The sequence below is a fragment of the Sciurus carolinensis genome, chromosome 19 (genome assembly GCF_902686445.1).
Source record: "Sciurus carolinensis chromosome 19, mSciCar1.2, whole genome shotgun sequence".
NCBI classification, from domain to species: Eukaryota; Metazoa; Chordata; class Mammalia; order Rodentia; family Sciuridae; genus Sciurus; species Sciurus carolinensis.
Window position 1 is genome coordinate 2,080,477 of NC_062231.1, and position 23,180 is coordinate 2,103,656.

General features: G+C 48.9%; 1 protein-coding gene across 2 annotated transcripts in view; it reads right to left on the reverse strand.

Annotated features, from left to right (window-relative positions):
• Nucleotides 1-2,895: 2,895 nt before the first annotated feature.
• Kbtbd12 (kelch repeat and BTB domain containing 12) overlaps nt 2,896-23,180 on the reverse strand; it is a 55,043-nt gene continuing 34,758 nt past the window's right edge. The window contains exon 6 of one of the 2 annotated variants that reach the window (XM_047534808.1): nt 2,896-4,513. In XM_047534808.1, coding sequence (XP_047390764.1) covers nt 4,341-4,513 — 173 coding nt within the window. In that variant the 3' untranslated portion in view covers nt 2,896-4,340. Of the gene's footprint in view, nt 4,514-15,615; nt 16,782-23,180 lie in introns of those variants that run through there. The other variant, XM_047534809.1, reaches the window with a different exon arrangement.

The following is a 23,180-nucleotide window of genomic DNA, read 5'->3' on the forward strand; positions in this document are numbered from 1 at the left end:
GTATATAGAGAGTCCACATCCGAGCTACTCTTCTGTTGAGGGAGCTTGGTTTGCTTCCGCCGTTTGGCTGTTGTGAATATGCTGCCTTGAACACTGGTGCACAGTCTCGTTGGGTCCCTGCTTTCGATTCTTTGGGGACTATGCCCAGCAGGGAGCCTGCTGGGACACATGGTGCTACTGATTTAAGACTTTTTGAGGCCCCGCCAAGCTGTTTCCAGAGGCTGCGCCTTCCGCACACAGACCAGCGTGAACAAGGGTTCTACTCACTCCTGTCCTCTCTGGCACTTCTCCTGTGTGTCCTTCTAGAAGGTTCCACGCACACAGGAGCTCATTTGCACGTCTCTCGACCTCTCTGTTTGGACGTTTCCTCTTCCTGTGGGCTGGACTTGACAGTGAATGCGGGCTGAGTCCCAGCGCCTGCTCTCCTGGCACACTTGGCCATTCTCCTGTCCCGTGGGAGTGTCTCTGGTGGATGCGTTCGTGGGGACAGGGACCATCGCAGGCGCCGAACATAGATCTGTGGTCAGATTGTTCTCCAGAGAGGCTCTGCCGAGGCGAGCTCCAGCCCTGGCTTGGCCTGCTGTGCTTCCTGTCCCTCTGGCACAGGCAGATGGCGGGGCCTGAGGGACCAAGCTCCTGGCTGTGCCCCCAGCTTGGGGACCACCCTCAGCTGGCCTCCCTCCAGCCTCCAGGGCCTGCCTGGGGAAGGAAGCAGACACGCGGAACTAAAAAACAGGGCCACTCAGCTTCACGCTTTAAAATCACAGGAAAAGTGGCTTCAAATCTAGGCAGAGACGCTGGGTGGACTGGGGCACATGCCTGTCATCCAGGGGCTCAGGAGGCTGAGGCAGGAGGATTGCAAGGTGGAGGCCAGCCTCAACCACTTAGCGAGACCCTAAGCAACTCAGCGAGATCCTGTCTCTAAATAAAATAGAAAAAGGGCTGGGGAGGTGGCTCAGTGGTTAAAGCACCCCTGGGTTCAGTCCCTGGCACCAAAAAAAAAAAAAAAAAAAAAAAAAAAAAATCTAGGCGGAGAGCAGGGCTTCCTGGGAAAAGTCATTCCTCAGGCCTCAGGACAGATGGGGGATCCCTGTCCCCACTCCCTGACCAGGGGCGACAGTGAGCTGACCTGGTCATGTCGGGAGTAAACCCAGGAGAGAAGCGGCCCTAGGCCTCTCAGCCAGACAGGGCTTGGCAGTGAATAGCTGCCTCTGATTCTGGTTTTGTCATACAGCAAACGATCAATAAGTCACTTCATGGCCAATTAATTACAGTCCTTCTTCTTCTGTGACCTTTGGCCTCACTAGCCACACGGGCCCTCTGAACAAGCAGCGGGGGTGGGGCGGTGACCAGAGCCTGAGTCCCTCCCAGGCCGAGGCAGCTGGGGTCAGCTCAGCGGAGGGCCGGCCACTGTGAGCTGGTGACAGTTGCATTGCAGGGCCAGGCTCCTTGTCATCTGGGGAGCTCGCTGGCGTGGCTGCCTCGGCGGGCGTCTCTGAGGGCCCATCTGGTCCAGAGAGTCTATCATGCTAAGAGACTCAGACCTTCCGATCACGCCTTTCTTATACCTTATTTTAAATTATCTTTTTTCTTTTTCTTTTCTATTTTTTGGTCCCAGGGATTGAACCCAGGGGTCCTTAGCCACTGAGCTCCATTCCCAGCCCTTACTTTTTAAAAATATTTTGAGACAGAGTCTCGCTGAGTTGCTTAGGGTCTTATTAAGTTGCTGAGGCTGGCCTCCACCTTGTGATCCTCCTGCCTCAGCCTCCTGAGCCGCTGGGATGACAGGCGTGTGCCACTGTGCCCGCCTGGCTGTATTCTCCACGATCGTCCTTCTAGCTGGAGTGAGGTGACCTCTCCACATACTCTCGATCTGCGTTTCCCTGGTGGCTTTCACCCGGGCAGTTGGTCACTCGTACTTCTTCTTTGGAGAAGGACCTATTCGGTTCATTTTTTAAGGTGTGATATTTTTTAAAGGCCTTTCTTGTCTGACACTCTTTTGCTGGTGAATGAAGACCTGAGTCCTTTTTCGTGACATCCTCCTGTGCTTCCGGTGCCTAATGGGGCCACCTGCTGCCCCTTGTCGGCCTCCCGGGCCGGTTGCCCGTGGCCTCCGCTGCTGCTGCTCTCTGGCTGGTCCTTCCTCCCCCCGGGGACCTTCTTCAGATAAAACGGACCTGAAACTGCAGTGAGACCAAATTGCACGCCCCCTTTTATTCGTAGAGGTTTATTTTCAAGGTTTGCAGGTAAAGCCTTTGCTCCTTCAGGGTCGCTGTGACCGTGACGCGTCTCCCAGGGGCGCAGACGGAGTCAGGGTCTGGCCGGCAGCGGCGGGTGGCTCTCCATTTGGGGATGAAAGTCAGACAAGAAGCGGGCACAGCCTCAGGTCAGCCCCAAGCAAGCAAGCGAGGTGGGGTGGGCGGGGGGTGGCCCTGATGGTCTGGGTGACAGGGCTCCGGTGGCACAGGGTGCAGAGACCCCGCCTCTCGGCGCCCCCTGTGCTGCACCAACTCGGGCACCCGCCCTGTGATTTCCAGCGGAGGTCATTTACCCTACTCTGTTTCCCTTGGCACTTTCTAGAAAGTTCCATGCTGGTCCTCCCCCTATGAGCCTCTTGACGGGTGAGGGATGGTCTCACCTGTGCCACGCTCTGTGCGGCCCCTGAGGGTGTCCGTTTATCCCTGCCTTTCCTGGGACAGGAGGAAACCTCGTGTTTTAGTCACTGGGGGGCCAACCATTGGGAACTGGGAAACTAGGAACCATCTCAGACCCTAGGTGGATCCTTTTCTGAAATCCTAAGAAATTCCCTAAACTACTGGGTCCTGTTGTGTGCACTTTGTTTTAGGAAATGCTCATTGAAGTGACAATCAGGTGCTGACATGGCTGTCAGCCCAGGAGGCTGAGGCAGGAGGATGGCAGGTTGGAGGCCAGCCTCAGCAACTCAGCGCTTCACACCAACCCCAACGCTCTCTTTTCCTTCCGGTCCTGTGTACGAGGGAAACAAGGCGCTGGGAAACCGCAGTTGATTGCATGGCTTGCTGGGGTGAGGACCTAGAACCCAGGACATCCAGAGGGGTGCCTGCCCTACACGCCAGCGAGGCCTCCCTGATTCTGGGCAATGGGGAAGCTTCTAGAATGTTCAAGTGGGTGCAGCAGGAGCAGAGAATCCCAGACAAGAAAGGAGGCAGAGGCCCTGGGGAGCTTAACCACTGAGCCCCATCCCCAGCCCTTTTAATATTTTATTTAGAGACAGGGTCTCGCTGAATAGCTTAGGGTCTTGCTAAGTTGCTGAGGCTGGCCTCCAACTTACGATCCTCCTGCCTCAGCCTCCCTAACTGCTGGGATGACAGGCGTGGGCCACCGTACTGGCCAGAATGAGCTCATTTTAACTCAAGTCATAGACCTGCTCAGAGGCTGAGCCCTGTGTCTTGGAAATGCTGTCCTGTTCTGGCCACTCGAAGATCCACACAGGTGTCAGGTACTACAACGGGCCCTTTGGGGATGAGCTTGAAGAGACAGATATGGCCCGTGCCTTCCCAGGGTCTCGTCTCCTCGGGGACAGCTCACACTGGGCCTCCTGCCCCCCCACCTCCGTTTTTGGTGGCGAAACAGGTTTCCAACAGGCTTTAGTGTTATGGGACCTGCCTTTTGTGCCAGGATGAGCAGCTGCATCCCAGGGACACGTGGGGACACGGGATGATGGTCACAACTGTCATCGTCTGTGCTAAAGAGCTGTCTCCCTGTCGGGAAAGTCCCAGGGAATTTACCAGAGAGCTCCCGGCCATGCCCGACTCTCCTGGGAAGTTGTAGAAGAGCTGCCCAGACGCATCTGCTGTGCTTCTAGAAATACGCGATGGCAGTAAAATAGATGGATTTCCCATGTGTCCTTTCAAATGTCATCCCCAAAATATATTTGAGGGGTGACTCATTGTGCTCCACTGTGGGCTGAGGCGGGTGGTTCCATCTCCAGCGCTGGGGACGATATTTAAAGGCTGGAGCCAAGAGGGCAGCAGGCAGGCTGGGTGGCTCTTGCCGCGTCTGTGCCCGGATTGGATGTTCAGATGGACTTTCCTACCTCAGGACCTTTGCTCAGCCTTTTCCATGAGCTCACCACCAACTGCATCCTGGGATTGCTTCCTCCTCCTCCTCCTTTACTGGGGGGCTCTGCGCTCCAGCCTCTGCCCCTGTCTTATCCACCCCATCAGCTGGAAGACCCTGCCTGCTCCCCCCCAGCACCCAGCACCTGCCGCTTTGCACAGGGGCTCACTACGCATGCGACGCCCGCCACAGTGAACTGCCGGGGGCCCAGGCCCAGCAGGAGCTCCCCCGCGACACGGGCCTCAGTCTTCCGCCACCAAGTCTGGGGGTGGGGGGATGAGGTCCCGGGGGTTCATCCTGGCCACCAGGCACACGTCGTAGCTGTCGTGCATGAGGACATTGACGGCGACGACATTCCACTGATTCTCCCAAGGGTCCAGCTCCAGGATTTCTTTGGAGATGACCTCATGGCGATCTGAAACCCGGCAAAACAGGAAGACAAGGTATCAAGGGGGCATCGAGTTTCCATGTCACCGTCGCCGCAGGAGACCACTCTCTCTGCAAGGCATTAAGCACCCGAAATCAATCAGTGAACAAGCGAATCAAGATCCGCTAAGTGGATTGCACAGTGTTCCTGACGTTAAAGCAGCTAAGAAAGGCCACGCTGTGGCGCATAATAAAGAATTAACCAAGTGTGGAAGAGAAGCACTACCTATGTAGGGTCCCAGGGATCGAACCCAGGGGTGCTTCACCCCTGAGCCACATCCCCAGCCCTTTTTATATGTTATTTAGTGACTGGGTTTTACTGAGTTGCTTAGGACTGCATTAAGTTGTTGAGGCTGGCCTCCACCTTGCGATCCTCCTGCCTCAGCCTCCCGAGCTGCTGGGAATGACAGGCGTGCGTCACTGCACCCAGCAGTATAAGGAACTTTCGAAAGGCATGGGCAGGGTTTAGGAAAATCTATCCAGGACTAATAGCTGAAGGGACTGGACTGTGAGAGCTGAGGCCTCGTCAGCCCACCCTGGTTTGAAGGAACAGACCTGGTGGTCACTAGGCAGGTGGGCAGCGGCGGGAGGGGGAGGGTACCTGGAAAGGCGCACCTTCCTTGAAGCCCCTTCCCCCCTCTCGCTGTTCCCGGCTGCCACAGGGAACAGTGCTCCTCCACCAGGCCCTTCCGCCATGACGCTCAGGCCTCACCTCAGGCCCAGAGCAAAGGAGTCGGCCGACCAGAGACTGGACGTGGGGAACCTGGGCCCAAATCGCCTTCTCCAAAGTTGTTCTTGCCAGGAGTTTTGGGCAGAGTGATGCAGACCTGGCTACCAGAGTCCTCAGGCCCTGGCCTTCCTGACTGGTTGCCAAGCCCTCAGGGAAAACGTGAGGAAGACTGTGAAGCTGAGGGGCCGGGGTTGGGGCCCAGGGGCCGAGCGCTCGCCTAGCAGGTGTGAGCCCCCGGGTTCCGTCCTCAGCACCACGTTAGAAATAAAAATACAGAGAATGAGGGTGAAAGTCTCTATTCAGAGGCCAGGCTGGGAAGTCCGGCTGACTGAACCTGAGTCCTCTCTGTCACTTGGACACTGGGTGCTTCCGATGAGTTCCCTTCTTGCTCTGCGTCTCTTTTTCTTCATCTGTAAAATGGGTCTAATAGTAGCACCTGCCTCACGGGATGGACGTAAGGATCATGCGAGTCACTGCACGCAGCCCGTGGGCCAGCATCTGACCCTTACCCACAGTGGACTGTTGTTATAGCCAGCCGTCCACATCCACGGGTCCCCTGTCTGGGGGCCACCAAACGTGGATGCAAAGTATTTGGGGAAAAAGTTCCGTCCGTACTGAATCTGCAGACTTCTTCCCTTAACAATACAGTATGACAACTATTTTATTTTATTTTACTTTATTTCTTGGTCCCAGGGGTTGAACCCAGGGGTGCTTCACCACTGAGCCACCTCCCCAGCCCTTTTTAGATTTTATTTAGAGACAGGGTCTCGCCAAGTTGCTTAGGGCCTCGCTAAGTTGCTGAGGCTGGCCTCCACCTTGCGATCCTCCTGGCTTAGCCTCCCCAGCTGCAGGGATGACAGGTGTGGGCCACCCTGCCTGGCCAGCATCACAATGATTTAAACAGGTTATGCACTGTCTTAAGATTATAAGTCATTGAAGTATACAGAAGGATTTGCGTAGGTTCTATGCAAATATTTTGCCATTGTATACAAGGAAACTGAACATAAGAAATTTTAGGTATTTATAGGGCTCCTGGGTCTAATTCCCTGAGGATGCCCAGGGACAACTTTATTATAGAAATAACAGCTCAGTGGGATGGAGACGTGCGCATGGGTTGTTAGTTAGTCAGCTTTCTATCTCTGTGACAAAATGCCTGAGATAAATAACTTATAAGGAGGAAAGGTATACTTTGGCTCACAGTTCCAGAGGTTCCAGTCCATGGTTGGCTGGCCCTGTTGCTTTGGGCCTGTGGTAGCCCAGAATGTCATGGTGGGAGCAAGTGGCAGAGGAAGCTGCTTCCTCGTGACAACCAGGAAGTAGAGAGAGGAGGCGTGGGGGGTCCCAATAACCCTGCCACAGGCGCCCCATGACCTAACTTCCTCTCACGAGGCCCCACCTGCTGAAGCGTCCGCCACACAAGCCCGCAACACGTGGGCCTTTCCAGATCCAAAACGTAGCAGGGGTATAGGAGACGGTGGGTCTGCAGGAACACATGCAGCGGGGAAACGCAGGGGACAGAAGGGTCGAGTCACACCTGGGTTTTCTGAATTTCTATCCAGAAGCCCTAAGTTTTCCTATGTGTGTTTGTCTCTTTCTTCCCTTTGGATGGTGTAGAAAGCTCACGGGGGACGTGTCCTTCTCTGAGTTTTGTACTCTCTTCCCAGAGAAGGCGAATCCAGGCCACCCCTCCACTGCATCTGGGGTCTTCGGCTGCGGGGACCTGCGCCCTGCCCAAGGGCACATCTGCTGGTCAGTGTGATAGCGTTTCCCGGACGCCCAGCACCTTAATCCCAGCGTTGTTGGGATTGGTCAGTGGGTTCGGTGTGTTTTGGGTTCAGGGTTGGTGTGTCTCCTGGGGTTTTGGGGACAGGAGTCCTGCCCTCGGTTGGGCTGCCAGTTTGTGACTGAGGTTCCCACCTCCCTCACTAGCATCTCCGTGGTGCACACGCGGGTGTCAGGAATATCGCCATTTCGTACCTTGAGGACTCCTAAATCACTCTTCCTAATTTGCAAATTGGAATATGATACTGGGTTCACATAATTAATGTGACACCAGAGGATTCTGGGTGGGATGGTGGGCACCGGTAGTCTCAGCTCCTGGGGAGGCTGAGGCAGGAGGATCGCTTGAGCCCCGGAGTCTGAGGCCGCCCAGGAGTCTGAGGCCGCCCCGCACAACATAGAGAGAACTTGTCTCAAAAACAAAAATACACAACAAGAACATAGGAGTGAATTCATATTTGTAGAGGTGATTCTATTTGTGTCTGAATTTCTTATGTTTATGATGAGTTACTAAGTGCTTTAAATGTAGTATCTCAATTAGTCTTTTGAACCATCATCTGAGAGAGATTTATTATTTTCTCCATTTTTTTTTTTTTAGACAAGCTAACAAATCCAGGTATGCTAATTTTGGCCTAAGGATTTATGACTGGTAAGTGACAGGATCAGAATCTGAATAAATATGGAAAAAAAGAATACCTTAAGGCCCTTTGGACTTTGAGTCTGGAATGGGTACCAGATGGTAGTAAGAAATTACGGTAATTTTGTTAGGTATTGGTGGGTCTATCAAAATATCCATCCAGTTAGAGATGGACACTGAAGTATTGATGGTTGATGGGCCTGATTTTTGGATTTATTTGAAAATACTCCAGAAAAAAATAGGTTTCAGGCCTAGACAAAACAAGAATGGCAGAATTACTGAAATAGGGGGTGTACAGGCTTAATTGTATCATTTTTAAGTTTTGTATGTCCCGTGAAGTTTCTGAAAACAAAGAGAGCAACCAGCCGCAACTCCCAAACAGAATTAGTATGGTTTAGATTGAGTTTACATATTAAATTCATAAATCAAACTGGGAAGGGCCAACATGTTAGCAATTATCCTAATTAGAAACTTGATATATTTCTTAACTTTGGGAGTGGGTGAGCGCTTCATATATTTCAAAGTAATTTATTAAAAAAAAATCCCAATGCATATACCAGAAGTGCTGAAACTAGAGAATTAGGTCAGACCATCTACCCAAGACTTTGAAAGTGCTAGAGAGAATTATTTGGAACAAGACATATTTGAGAGTTTCTTTTGTTACACATAGAATACCTTTTCTTGCTGTGTGTGCTGGTGCATACTGTCACCCCAGCGGCTCCGGAGGCTGAGGCAGGAGGATCAAAAATTCAAGGCCAACCTCAGCAACCAACTTAGCGAGGCCCTCAGCAACTCAGTGAGACCCTGTCTCTAAATAAAATATAAAAAGGGCCTCACAGATGAAGATCTACAAGCAATCAACAGATATATGAAAAAATGTTCAACATCTCTAGTAATAAGAGAAATGCAAATCAAAACCACCCTAAGATTCCATCTCACCCCAATTAGAATGGCGATTATCAAGAATACAAACAACAACAGGTGTTGGCGAGGATGTGGGGAGAAAGGTACACTCTTACATTGCTGGTGGGGCTGCAAATTAGTGCAGCCACTCTGGAAAGCAGTGTGGAGATTCCTTAGAAAACTTGGAATGGAACCACCATTTGACCCAGCTATCCCACTCCTTGGCCTATACCCAAAGGACTTAAAATCAGCATACTACAGAGATACAGCCACATCAATGTTCATAGCTGCTCAGTTCACAATAGCCAGACTGTGGAACCAACCTAGATGCCCTTCAGTTGATGAATGGATAAAGAAACTGTGGCGTATATATACAACGGAATATTACTCAGCTATAAAGAATGATAAATTATGGCATTTGCAGGTAAATGGATGAAGTTGGAGAATATCATGCTAAGTGAGATAAGCCAATCTCAAAAAACCAAAGGACGAATGATCTCGCTGATAAGCGGATGATGACAGATAATGGGGGGTGGGAGGCAAGAATGGAGGAAGGAGGGATACATGGCACACTTTGTTTATCCATTCCTCCACTGATGGACTCGGAGGCCGGTTCCACGGTCTGACTCTGGTGAATCGCCCTGCTGTCAATGTGTCGAGGCCTGTATTTCTGCTGCCTGATGACTTTAATTCTAGCAGGATACATAGCTGGGTCACACGGTGGTTCCATGCCCCATCTTTTGAGGAACCCCCGTTACAATTTCCAGAGTGGTTGTACTGATGTACAGGGCCACCAAGAGGGTCACTGGGTTGCTTTTCCACACCTATCACTTTCCTGCTGAGCATTCAGCGGGTGTTTAGAGGAGCCCAAATGTGGTTTAAACGTCTCCACATTTTAGACCTGAGTTCTGCGTTAGCCCGAGACTTATTTACAGTGATCTTTTAGGATTTCCAACTGTGTACCTAAGCACGAAGCCGTGTGCACTGGATTATCATTGTGCGGCAGATTTATGATCCCATTGCACGGTGAGCAAGGTATCTAGCTTCTCTCCTTCCTAATGAGGAAACTCTATTGGGGTTTTCTCTTGACCTGACTTAGGGTTAGTGAATGTAACTGTCCCACGTGTGTTTGAACAGGAGCCTGCCGGGCTAAGAGTGTGGCTCAGTGGTAGATGCCCTGGGTTCGATCCCCACCATCACCAAAAACAAACAGATAAACAGAAAAGGAATGTATATATGTATATTTTATTTGTCCTATGAAACTAAATTTACTAATATGCTATTTAACTCCTTTATATCATTGTTATCCAATGGAACTTCTGTTCTTGTCTTGGGACAGCTCCGTTCTCAATTATCTCTCTCTTTTTTTTTTTGGTCCCAGGGATTGAACCCAGGGGTGCTAACCACTGAGCCACCTCCCCAGCCCTTTTATATTTTACTTAGAGACAGGGTCTCGCTGAGTTGCTGAGGACCTCGCCAAGTGACTGAGGCTGGCCTCCAGCTTGCGATCCTCCTGCCTCAGCCTCCTGAGCTGCTGGGATGACAGGTATGCGCCACCGCGCCTGGCTCTCAGTTTCTTTTTGCTTTCGTTTCTCTGTCCGTTTGGTCTGTTGATCGGGAGAAGGATGTCTTAGGGTCCACGCATGGTGGATTCAGCCATTGAGCTCGCTGTTTCCAGTAGGTTCTTCTCCTGTAGTCCACAGTCGTGATGTCCAGCCTGGTGGCCTCGTGGGTTCTTGGTGGTGACCACAGAAACCATCATTCCCACGACTGGCCGTGGGAAAGTGGAAGCCGCTGGACGGAAGGTCCCTCCCAGACGGAGACCAGGTGCAGGGTGGGCAGGAGGCCACGCCAGGCCAGAATGCCACCCTGCCCTCCATCCTGCCCGCTGCTGCTCTGGTCGGCGGGCCACGGCTCTTGTCCCCTTCTCAGTGTCCAGAGCGAGAGGCTGACAGGCCCAAGGCCGGGTCTGTCTGTCGGAGGGTCCACAGGTGGCCATGTCCCAACAGGAAGGACCAGGGCTGGACCAGGGCTGGCCAGGTGGGACGGGTGTGTGGGGTGGCTGCCGCCTTCTGTCCCACCTGTGGAGGTGACGCGACCCTCCCACCTCAGTCACGCCACGGCTTGGGCTGTTCCCAGCAGGGCCGCACTCGGCTTTGTTTCAGTGGGAGAAAGACTTCCGGTGTCTTGATTCAAATTAGCATCAGGCTGGACCTTTAAGAATCGCACTCAACTGACTTTTTATTAATTTGCCCCATTTGCTCATTGGAGTGTTTACTGAGGAAGTTGTTTCTTTGTTTTTTTTTTGGTGCTGGGGACTAAACCCATGGTGCTTTATCACTGAGCCACACCCCAAGTCCTTTTTATTTTTTATTTCCAGACAGGATCTCGCTGAGTTGCGGAGGCTGGCCTCCAACTTGTGATCCTCCTGCCTCAGCCTCCTGAGTTGCTGGGATGACAGGCAAGTGACATCGCGCTTGACTTTATTTTTTATTTTGAGATAGTGTGTCAGTTAGCTAGCCTTTCCACTGCTGTGACCAAAAGCGATGACAAGAACCATATAGATTTGGTGCTCAATGATTTCAGAGGTCACGATCCATAGATGGCAGACTCCATTGCTCTGGGCCCAAAGTGAGGCAGAACAACATGGCGGAAGACACGGCTCAGGACATGGCCATCAGGAAACAGAAACCGCTCACCAAGGACAAAATACAACCCCAAAGGCACGCCCCCCAGGGACCCACCTCCTCCAGCCACACCCCACCTTCCCTAATTAACTGTCACCACCCAGTTAATCCCTATCAGAGGATTAACCCACTGAGTAGGTTAAGGCTAACCTAACCCAGTCGTTTCTCCTCTGAACTTTCTTGCATTGTCTCACACATGAGCTTTTGGGGGACACCTTACACCTAAATCATGACAGACAGGGTCTCACTGAGTTGCTTAGGGTCTCACGAGGTTGCTGAGGCTGGCCTCCAACTTGCGATCCTCCTGCCTCAGCCTCCTGAGTTGCTGGGATTGTGGTGTGTACCACCGGCTGTGTGGTTTTTTCTTTTTAAAACCGTGTCTGCCTGTTAGCAGTTTTCTTAGAAATCTCTTATTTACATGGACTGAAACTACTGCATTCACAGTAGACTGGCCGAGACACCCACAGAGCCTTCTTAACTCTGTGTGTGGGTGTGGGGGCTCTAGGCCTGGATCCTCAGGAGGGACAGACCTGTAACCATGTTCACCACGAACAGCTCAGCAGCGCGCCACATCCTCTTGGGGTCCCTCCGAGCGCTTTTATCAGTTTTTGCCCTTTTGGAACTCATAAAGCAAGGGAAAAAGGCTTGGCATTTGAAGTGACCTACTTTATGGGAGTTGAGCTTCTTAAAATATTATCATACTTAATAAGGCGAAGAAGCAGGAGGCTCAACCCCGAGTCGGCTCTTTTCTACTCTGTTAATTTCCCAAAAACAGACACACTGAATACAAAAGCCTCGCACTCTCTAAATGAACCAGGAAGCCCTGCGTGCTGCTACCTCCAAGGAGAGTGATTTTAGAACATTATTTCAATATGGAAACAGGCACGGGTGTCTTATTGAGTAAATAAAACACTTGGTTTTGTTTCGAGGTCAGTAATGAGATGTCAGGGCTGGGGTTGGGGCTCAGCGGTGGAATGCTTGCCTAGCATGTGTGAGGCCCTGGGTTCCATCCTCAGCACCACATAAAAATAAATAAATACAATAAAGGTATTGTGTCCATCTACAACTAAAAATATATATATTAAAAAATAATGAAGCTGGATGTTGTGGTGCACATTTGTCATCTCAGCGGCTGGGGAGGCTGAGGCAGGAGGATTGCAAAGTGGAGGCCAGCCTCAGTCACTGAGTGAGGCCCTGAGCAACTCAGCAAGACCCTGTCTCTAAATAAAATACAAAATAGGGCTGGGGATGTGGCTCAGTGGTCAAGGGCCCCTGAGTTCAAGGCCCAGTACCCCCCAAAACAGAAATAAGATGTCAAAGAAATTCCACGTGTGTGGGAGGCGGCTGCCTTGGGCTGTGCCCCATGTTTTTTACGGGGTGCTCCCTGTTGCTGAGTTCATTCTGTGAGTGAGTTGGAGAAGCGTATTTTCTCGTGTGTGAATTCCACCCTTGAATGCAGCAAGGCCAGGCGAGAAGTACAAACGGGATGTTGCTGGGCCCCGTGGAACTGAGCTCCTCTGATCTGCTCTTTGGTGAAATGCTGACTTGCTGTTTTATTCACTAGAGGAGGATTGAGGCCATTTCTCACTAGCTTATCTGAGGCTATGGGGAGAAATTTCTCTCAGGTTTAAAGACGTGCAGCGGTTTGGTCTTACGTGGAGGGTGCTACGGAGCCCTGAGGGGACGTGCTTTCTCTGTACCGCCTCCAGTGAGATCAGGTAAATGGGTAGTCGCATGTGACAGCGTTGAGGCCACCCAGGTGCCAGCTTCAGCTCCGCCTTGCTTGGTTTATTTTTCTATCTTTATTTTTCCCTTCCTTCTACTTCCTGATTTACTTTGATTTCTACCTTATTCTGTGGTATTTTTTTCTTTATTTTGGAACCAGGGATTGAACCCAGGGCGCTTCACCACCGAGCCACATCCCCAGTCCTTTTTATATTTTATTTAGAGACAGCATCTCGCTGAGTTGCTGAGGGCCTTGCTAAGTTGCTGAGGCTGGCCTCCACCTTGCCATCCTCCTGCCTCAGCCTCCTGAGCCTGGATCATAGGCATGCACCACTGTGTCTGGTGTGTGGTGTGTTTTATGTGTTGCTCTCTATCTTACTGTTGATGCTGGTAAGTCATCTCAAATTCCATCTTGTTTTGAACTTGTGGGCTTATGGATGAATCATTAATGATAAAACGAAGCACCCATCCCAGGCAAACGTGGCTTATTCTCAGATGAGGGATGTTACCTGTTCTTGCTGGTGGTGAAGGAGCCAATCTGTCAGTGAAAGGAACAGTGTCCGTGATTCACAGACAGAAGAGGCATGTCACAAATAACCCTGACCATCAGATGATGGCCTTGGTCAGTGCAGGAGGGTGATGGTCTTTAAAGTGGGTAAAAAACAAGCCAGTGGCCAGGTGCAGTGGTGCATGCCTGTCATCCCAGGGGCTGGGGAGGCTGAGGCAGGAGGATGGCAAGGTGGAGGCCAGCCTCAGCAACTTAGCGAGGCTCTGAGCAACTCAGTGAGACTCTGTCTCTAAATAAAATATAAACAGGGCTGGGGAGGTGGCTCAGTGATCCAGTGACCCTGAGTTCAATCCCCAGTACAAAATTAAAAAAAAAAATCAAGTGGGACTGGCTAGTAGCTTATGGCAGGTGGAGTGGACGTGGAGCGAGCCATTCTTTAAGCATTCCCTGGAGTCTATCAGCATAACCATAAAAACTGCATAGCAACATCCTTTCCTTCGCCGTGCATTTAATTAGTTATAGATTTCATATTTTCCCCCAAATTGAAGGAATGGGTATGTAAACTTACTTGTGATCAAGGGATAATTGGCATTCCATGTCATGGATGGGAAACACCTACTATGTTTTTTGGGGTTTATTCATAATAAATATGGAATGGGTTTTAGGGTTAAGGTCACACAGAAGAGTTTCAATAGTAAACGGCTCTTCTGAGAAAAATCATACAACTGATGTAGGTATGATTTTTTTAAGAGACTTTTTTTTTTTGGGTACTGGGGATTGAACCCAGAGCTGGTTTACCACTGAGCTACATTCTCAGCCCTTTTTATTTTTTATTTTGAAATAGTGTCTTGCTAAGTTGTTGAGGTTGGCCTCAAACTCACAATCCTCCTGCCTCAGCCTCCCACAGCGTCCCAAGTAGTTAGGATTACGGGCCTGCACCACTGCACTTGGCTAAAAGTCGACAATATCTTGACCAAGAAATAATATTAACATGGTCAGTGAGGGGCAGATGGATATGCCCTGCTTCCAGATATGCTGTCCTGAGAAATGTGTGTTAGCTATGTCATATTCCGGACAGGTAGACATAAACCTGAACTGAATTTCAAGAAAACCTCAGACAGACTTCCAAAGAGGAATATTTTATTTAATAAAGGGAAACAGTGGGGCAAGGTGGCACACGCTTGTCATCCCAGCAGCTCGGGAGGCTGAGGTAGGAGGATCGCAAGTTGGAGGCCAGCCTCAGCCACTTAGTGAGGCCCTAAGCAACTCAGTGAGACCCTGTCTCTAATTAAAATATAAAAAGGGCTGGGTTGCGGCTCAGTGGTTGAGTGCTCGCCTAGCACATGTGAGGCAGTGGGTTTGATCATCAGCACCATATAGAAATAAAAATAAATAAAATAAAGGTATTGTATCCATCTACAAGTAAAAATGTTTGTAAAGATGTTAAATCATGCAAATGAGGCAGGAGGTCAATAACAGGCGTCTCTGGGTTTCATTAGGCCTTAGTATCTGTGCGACTCTTCTGGAAGTCTGGAGTTATTTCGCTTGAGAGCTCACCCCCGAATGGAGGTTCTCCACCTTTGACTCTCCTGGCTTCTGAGATGTCCACGAACGTGGCGACTGCGGTCACCACTGCTGGGCTTGCTCTGTGGCCTGGGTTCCAGCTGGTGGCCTCGTCAGCATCGTTCGCCTTTCTGAGCTTGTTACTCATTGGAGAGAAGTAATTTTCTGCCCCATGCTTACATATCGCTGTCCGTGTTTGAGATTTGCAAGGACTCACAGCGTGGATGACACCACACGGACCTGTGTGTCTGCAATGACCATGTGTCTCAGCTCCGCACAGAGCCCCAGGGCTGGGTTCCGGTTTTCGGGTACATGTAATTCTTTTTGGGGGGGGAGTAACTGGGGATTGAACCCAGGGGTGCTGAACCACTGAGCCACACCCCCAGCCTTATATATATATATATATATATTTTTTTTTTTTTTTTCCTTTTTATATTTTATTTAGAGACAGGGTCTCACTGAGTTGCTCAGGGCCTCGCTAAGTAGCTGAGGCTGGCCTCCAACTTGGGATCCTCCTGCCTCAGCCTCCCAAGTCTCTGGGATGGCAGGCATGGTCCACAGCACCCAGCAATCTTCTGTTTTTATATCTTTCAATTGATGCTTTTAACTTCCATTTATGATTTTTTGCTGGCATTGTTTATTACGAGGGGTCACAACATGGTGATCTTCTCTAGCCTGTATTTTCCTTGTCCACATTCATTTGCTGGCTCTTCCCTCAGTGTGTGCCAGCCAGGTATAGCCAATTATAATTTAATCTGGAAATCATTCTGAAATTGACCACTGAGCTTCCTTTTAGGCAGGCTTCTCTGTCTTGTGGTTTGACTCGACTCCTTAAGTCTCTGACTACTTGCTGGCTTCCTGGAATAACACAATATCCTGAGTTCACGTTGTGGTTTCTCTGAACCTGGGATCTTCTGTTTCCTAGCCCCGTTATCCCAGTGACTTAGCACTTCCGGATTTGGCCCTCACTGAGTTCCAACTGGGCATCTGTTAACTGTGCCTCTGGGGCTGGATAGGGGCTGGTGACCTAGAGGGGCATTTGATAGAGGCCTGATGAACGAAGGTACCCAGCAGACACGGCCAGGGGGAAGTGCCCAACTCCAGGTGCTAGGATGGGCTTTTGAAAGATATTGATGCCCAGGTTCCAATCCAAATATTTGTCTGGTGTTAAGAGTTTGGATCTGGAACGTCTCTCAAAGGTCCGGGGGTTGAAGGATTGGTCCACACTGGGTAGCGCTACTGGAAGGTGCCAGAAACGGAGGAGGTCGTACTGGGGGCACGACCTTGACGAGGGTGTGGCGGTTCAGACACTAAGGTGGCTCCCCAAAGCCCGTGTGTGAGACAGTGCGAGAGAGTCTAGAGGTGAACACTGGGTGGGGGCCACAGGCAGGCGGGGTGTGGCGGGAGGAGGTGGGTCACACACTGGGGCCTTTCGGGTACACGTTTTGCCCCTGGTGAGAGGGGAGGTCTCTCTCTGCTTCCTGGTGGCCACGTCCTGAGCCACTTTGCTCCACCACGCCTCCGCCATGATGTTCGGCCTCACCTCGGGCCCAGAGCAGTGGAGTCGGCCGTCTGTGGACTGAGACCTTTGGATCCATGAGCCCCAGATAACTTTCCTCCTCTGAGATGGTTCTTGTCAGGTCTTAGATCACAGCAGCGAAAACGCCGACTGACACAGGGTGCTCGTCCTCTTTGCGGTACAAGAGTCCTAGGGGTGTCTCTGAGCTAGAAAATAGGGGAGTGGGTGTTTGGTGCTCGGTTTATCACCAGGGTCCTGACATAGCTGTTTTGGTCCCTGGAGAGGCCGCCCCTGGGCATGGGAAGGGTTTCCTAAGTTCCTGAGGCCACAGTGCTGCCCTCTCTTGGGTGTTCTTAGAGCACGGAATAGCTTCCTACCACTAGGCGACCTCTACCACTACCATCTTCTCTTTCTCTTTTATGGTACTGAAGATTGAACCCAGGGGTGCTTAACCACTGAGCCACATCCCAGCCCTTTTTATATTTTATTCAGAGACAGGGTCTCGCTGAGTTGCTTAGGGCCTTGCTGAGTTGCTGAGGCTGGCCTCCAATTTGTGATCCTCCTGCCTCAGCCTCCTGAGTCTCTGGGATGACAGGTGTGCCCCACTGCAGCCGGCAGGGTCTGGGAGTTTTAAGTTAGCTCACCACAGAAGACATGAGGCAGACTCCTAGGTCAGAGATGGACAGCATCAACAGCAGCAGGTAGTGTCTGGGCTTTCTTTCTTTTTTTCTTTCTTTCTTGAGACAACCTCATTGTGTTGCCCAGGCTGGTCTTGAACTCAGGGGCTCAAATGATCCTCCCACCTCGGCATCTCCAATAGCTGGGGCCACAGGTGTGTGCCACCATGCCTGGCTCAGACCAACATTTTTATGCCAGTCACTGGAGCCTCTGTTCTCAAAGGACATGATGAGAGTCACCTGACAGGTGTACAATCAGCAAATCGCATTACTGGAGAGAAACTCTGAGTTGAAAGAATGTGAAAATCTCTCTCTCTCTCTCTCTCTCTCTCTCTCTCTCTCTCTCTCTCTCCTTTCCTTTCCCTGCACCTTCTCTTTCTTTTCTTTTCTTTTTTTTTGGTACCAGGGGTGCTCTACCACTGAGCCCCATCCCCAGCCCTTTTTATTTTTTGATTTTGAGACAGGGTCTCACTAAGTTGCTGAGGCTGGCCTCCAACTTGTGATCCTCCTGCCTCAGCCTCCTGAGTCCCTGGGATTACAGGCAGGTGCCCCCGTACCCTGCCAGGAAGGTGAATCTTTCATAGTGGCCAGTAAGCATGTCTGCCCTTTGTTACAGAGCGAGATACTGTGTCTTCTAAGGTTGTCTGCTACACAAAGATGTTTGAAAAGCTAGTCTCCAACAAAGACAGTCAGCGACTCAGCTCATAAGACAGGCAGCACCATCTGAGACCCAGGGAGAACTGTCTCTAAACAGACGCACCTGTTAACATTTCCCCTAATATTCTCCTTGATATTCCTCTATTTTATGTACTTCATTTATATATTTTAAATTTAATTTCTGAAACCATTCACTCATTCATATGATTTAGAGTCAAATAACATTACAAGTCTTGTTCCTATTTACTGCTTTCCCTTCCACCCTGGCTGACTCTCTGGGCACTGACCACTATACCCATAAATAACAATTTTCAATACTACGGTCACTTCTTGACTTCTCAGATGAAGGATGCTGGGGTTTGAATGTGTCCTCCAAAGAATTCATAGAGGAAAACTGGGTACTCAGTGTGGTGGTATTGGGAGGTGGCGGACCTTTAAGAGGAGGGGCCTAATGGGAGGTAGTTAGGTTGCAGAGTTGCTTAAGAGAGGGTTACTGTTGTTCCCAGGGGTCCCCTGGCTTTGCAGGTGATCTCTCCCTCCTTCACCTACTTCCTCTGTGATGCCATCTGAGATACTGTGGTGCAGCCCAATGGGGTCCCTCACCAGAGGCTTATTGGACGGGGCCACCAGAATTGTGAGCTAAGTAAACCTCTTTTCTTTATAAGTTCAGAGCTTCAGGTATTTTGTTATAGCAATGGAAAATAGTCTAAGACAAAGGCATTGAAGACTCTTGACTCCCATTGTGGAAAATGGGGATTTAGCTTTCTCTCACATTCCTACTTTCTGTTGCTCCATTTTTCCCAGTATATTTAAGACACAGTTTTGTTTAACTCTCAATATTGAGTCTTTCCATCATTACGGCATTATTATTATGAAGGTTCTTCATAGATGAGCTGTGTGGCATACTTTTTCTGTGCAATTTACTGTTTTCTCTGAAGTTGTTTTATTTGTTTTCATTGCTCTTACACAAGTGTCCAAACCTTCCTTCAATACACTACGATTTGACAAATTTATTTCTTTGAGATATTGCATGTCCCCACGTGTGCCCTCACACATAATGAACAGCTCAGCAGACACAGACGTGTAGGTAGAAAATAACTTTCCCATGGAGTTTCTGAAGACATTTGCTTCATTTCATTCTAACTTCCAATGTCACATTTCAGAAATCTGACTTGCCCTTTTGTATGAAATGATTATTTTCTTTCCAGAAAGTTCTAGGGCTTTTTATTTGTCCCTAATATTCTTTCATGTCACAGTGATGTGCTCCGGTTTGGGTCTGCTTTCATCCCAGGCATTCGATGTCTCTTTTCAATCTGGTGACTTCAGTTCTGGGAAATTTTCTGGGTGTGCTTCGCGGACCATTTTTATTTCCTTCCACGTTCTCTGTTGTATTTTTCAGAACTCCAGGTCGTCAATGTTGGCCCTCCTGGACTTGATTCCTCTTTCTCTCGTTTTCCATCTGACTTGTTTTGCTCTGCTTGGATGTTTTCTATTCTCTCTAAATTTTCCACTGTACATTTAATTTCCACTATCATATTTTTACTTTTTTTTTTTTTTTTTTTTGGTGGTGCTGGGAATTGAACCCATGGCCTTGTGCTTACAAGGCAAGCACTTTGCCAGCTGAGCTATCTCCCCAGCCCCCCCGCTATCATATTTTTAATTCCCAGGAAACCTTTTAAATATCCTTTCTCTCTTCTATAGACTCAATTGTGGAGTGTGGTGATCTTTGATTATCTTGTGGTGTGGTGCTCCTACAAATGCTGGGAACTTCCTTCCTGTACAAAAAGTACGGATCAAGATTGCCCAGTTGCTATGGTGACTCCCTGTCCATAAAGACTCTGTGCAAGGGTGAGGTGTCAGTCTTGGCCTAGATCTCAGACACTGGGTCCCAGGAATAGAGGATTCTGAGCACAGCAAGATAACTCCAGTGTTGCACCAGGCTGCGATCTCCAAGCCTGCCTGCTTCCTGGGTGCCATAGGAAGCTCCTAGCATTGCAACAGTGGAATAGCTACAAAAATGTTTCTAGTCCTGTCACTTTCTAGTGCACAAAGAACGATGCTTCTGAAGTCTTTAACTTCCTGTTTATGAGACCCTACACAATAAACGTGCTGCACCAGCTCTGAGTCACTGCTTCTCAACCAGAAAAGCTTTCCCTCTAAATGTTTGCTTTTCTCAATCCCCCACCGTCCCTCGCCTGCATCTGAATTAACAGCCATGCCGGTTGCAGCACACAGTATTTTCTCTCCTCTCCCCACGGACACGTCTTCCTCTGGCTGGGCCTCTGCGTCCTCCAGGTTGCTTTTCTGTGTTTTGGTTTCTTTCTTTCGTGTTCATGCTGGCTTCAAATGCCCGGGGATCTTATCTGCTTGCTCATCTTTGGGGATGGGTTGGCATGGGAGATTGTCCTTTGAGAGTCACCACAGGGTGATCTGGCTTTGTCCTATTTTGGAGGGGCTGGCTGCCCAGGTTCTGGGTGCCAGGAAGGGAAGGAGGCTGGGATTTGTTTTAGAACTTTTTCTTTCTACTGGTCCTTTTTAGTTATACATAACATTAGGATTCATTCTGACATAATAATAAAAGCAGGGAATAGAATTTGCTCTTGTTCAGTTCCTAGTAGTTCCCTTTCTCTGCCCACCTCTTCCCTCCCCCATTTCTGTGTCCTTCCCTCTATGGATCTTTCTGCTATTCACTTATAGATTTTTTTTTTAGTGTCTTGTGGGTATACATGTTGGTGAGATTCACTGTGGAATATTCATATATGTACACAGGAAAGTGAGGTCAGATTCATGTCTCCCGTCTTCCCTTACCCGATCCCTTCTCCTCCACCTCAGGTCCCTTCCTTTAGTCCACTGATATTTCTTCTGTTTCGATGGAATCACCTTCACTTTCCCTTTCATTCCCTGCCCGCCTTATTTTGGATGAGCTTCCACGTATCAGAAAAAAACTTCAAATTTTAGATTTCTGAGACTGGCTTAGTTCACTTAGCATGATATTCTTGAGTTCCATCTGTTTAAGGGCATATGCCATCATTTCATTCTTCTTTAAGGCTGAGTAATATTCCATTGTGTATGTGGACCACCCTTTCTTGATCCATCCATCTGTTGAAGGGCACCTGGGTTGGTTCCATAGCTTAGCTATTGTGAATTGAGCTGCTATAAACATCAACGTGACTGCGTCACTGTAGAATGCTGATTCCAGATCTTTTGGATATGTACCAAGGAGTGGGATAGCTGGGTCATATGACGGTTCCATTCCTAGTTTTTGGAGAAAGTTCCATACTGCCCTCCAAGCTGGGGCTCTTGGGAGTCAGCGTGTGGTCCTCCACTTAGTCCCCTGGTTCTGGTCCTGCGTGCCTGAGCCCCACTCCCGTCCTCGGCTTCAGTCTGTCTGGGTGTAGGAGGGGCCTTGTCTCAGTATTAAGAAGAGGGCAGGAGCTTGGGCACCTTCCTGTCTTTCAGCTAATCTTCCTATTACAGCATCATCTTCATTTCCTCCTCCAGCTCAGTCTGTTCTGGCCAGCTCCTGAGATTATCTAGGATTCTGTGGGACATTTGTTGCCAATTTAAGGCTAAAGTTTCTCAGGTCATATCTGTCACCCCTCATTCATCTGCATCCCAGCTTCCAAAAATGTGTTGCTCTTGTTCCTTCTTCTTCTCTCTGACTAACTGTCCTTCCAGAGGGGCTTAGAAGCGCTTTAACCTGAACCCAGTTACTGTGTTTACTGCGTGTTTATGTATCTATCTTTCCCATTAAACATCGAACATCTCAAGGTTATATCCCAAATGCCTAGGATACGTTTCAATAAATTTTTATTGAATTAACTAACGAGCACAAGAAATGAATTTCTTGACTGTGGTTTTCTGATTAAGTAAATGGGACAAGTAGGCCCCATTTATTTATTGTCACACAAGGAGGGGACACTCAGCATCTGTTTAGGTCTGAGAGCTCTCTGGGTCACCTGGGTATGCTGTTATACATTGTTCTACTTTGCATAAAATTCTAGCAACTGTTCACTCAGCTAATTCCAGGCAATCTACCACCTTGGAACTGAATAATTAAAAGGGACTTTGGGAGCTCATGGAGTAAATCCTCTTCGCTCTGGCTGTGTGCATTATTGGTCTCTTACAGTACCAAGAAAAGAAGTTGGCTCGTGCTACCTGTTTATTAGACATGGTTGCAAAACTGCAGGATGTCAAGTCTCTACCTCAAAGCTACAGAAAGAAAAAATAAGATAAATAAGGCAGAACAGAATGTCTTCTGGTCTCTTGACACTAATTACCTCCCATCCTTGCAGAGAGCCTGAGGCTACTTCTTGAATTCTCTGGCCTTCTTTTTGGTTAAGAGAAAGTCAGAGGCCTGGGGATGTCTAAAAGTAGCTCAGGTGATCAGAGCTAAGGGACAGCCCAGCTGAGTGGGCCAGGTATCTGGGCCTCCTCTCTTGACTTCTCAGGTCCTTTTATTCAGGCAGGTCTTGAGGTTATTAGGCCTCTGGCTTCGGTCAGGTTTCATGCTTCCATAATAGACTGATTACAACATTTACCCAATCATGGCATGTGATGTTCAAGATGCAAAAGATATTAACACTTTTTTTTTAAACACTTCTTTGGAAAGTCCTCTGAAGAACAAATAAAGAAAAGGTGAGCTGAGTGTGGTGGCACACATCTGTAATCCCAGTGAATTGGGAGGCTGAGGCAGGAGGATCCCAAGTTGGAGGCCAGCCTCAGTAACTCAGTGAGACCCTGTCTCTAAATAAAATATAAAAAGGGCTGGGGAGGTGGCTCAGGGGTGAAGCAGCCCTGAGTTTAATCCCCAGTACCATAAAAAAAAAAAAAAAAAAAAAAAAGAAAGAAAAAAAGAAAAAGTGAAGCTTTTTACTATGGGGACTTTCAAGCATACGGCTGTAAAATAGTTGAAGTAATAAAGTCTCAAGTATCCAATAATCCACCTTCAATAATTATCAACATTTACCAATGTTGTCAAATCTACACTTGCCACTGTTTCAGAAAATTCTGGAGTAGACGAAAGCAGATTTCAGAAGGCCTATCGTTTCATCTGTGAGTCCTTTTCAATAACTCTATTTAGGACTTCTTTTCTTTCTCAAAACTACAATGCCATTATCACCTCTAAATATGAATAATTCCTGAATTAGACTAACACCGGCCCATATTCAGATTTCCTAGAGTATCTGAAAAATACCTTTTTATGGAAGATTTGTTTGAATCAAGAACCAAAATTTAAAAAAAAAAGAACCAAAGGAGGTCTCCTTGTCA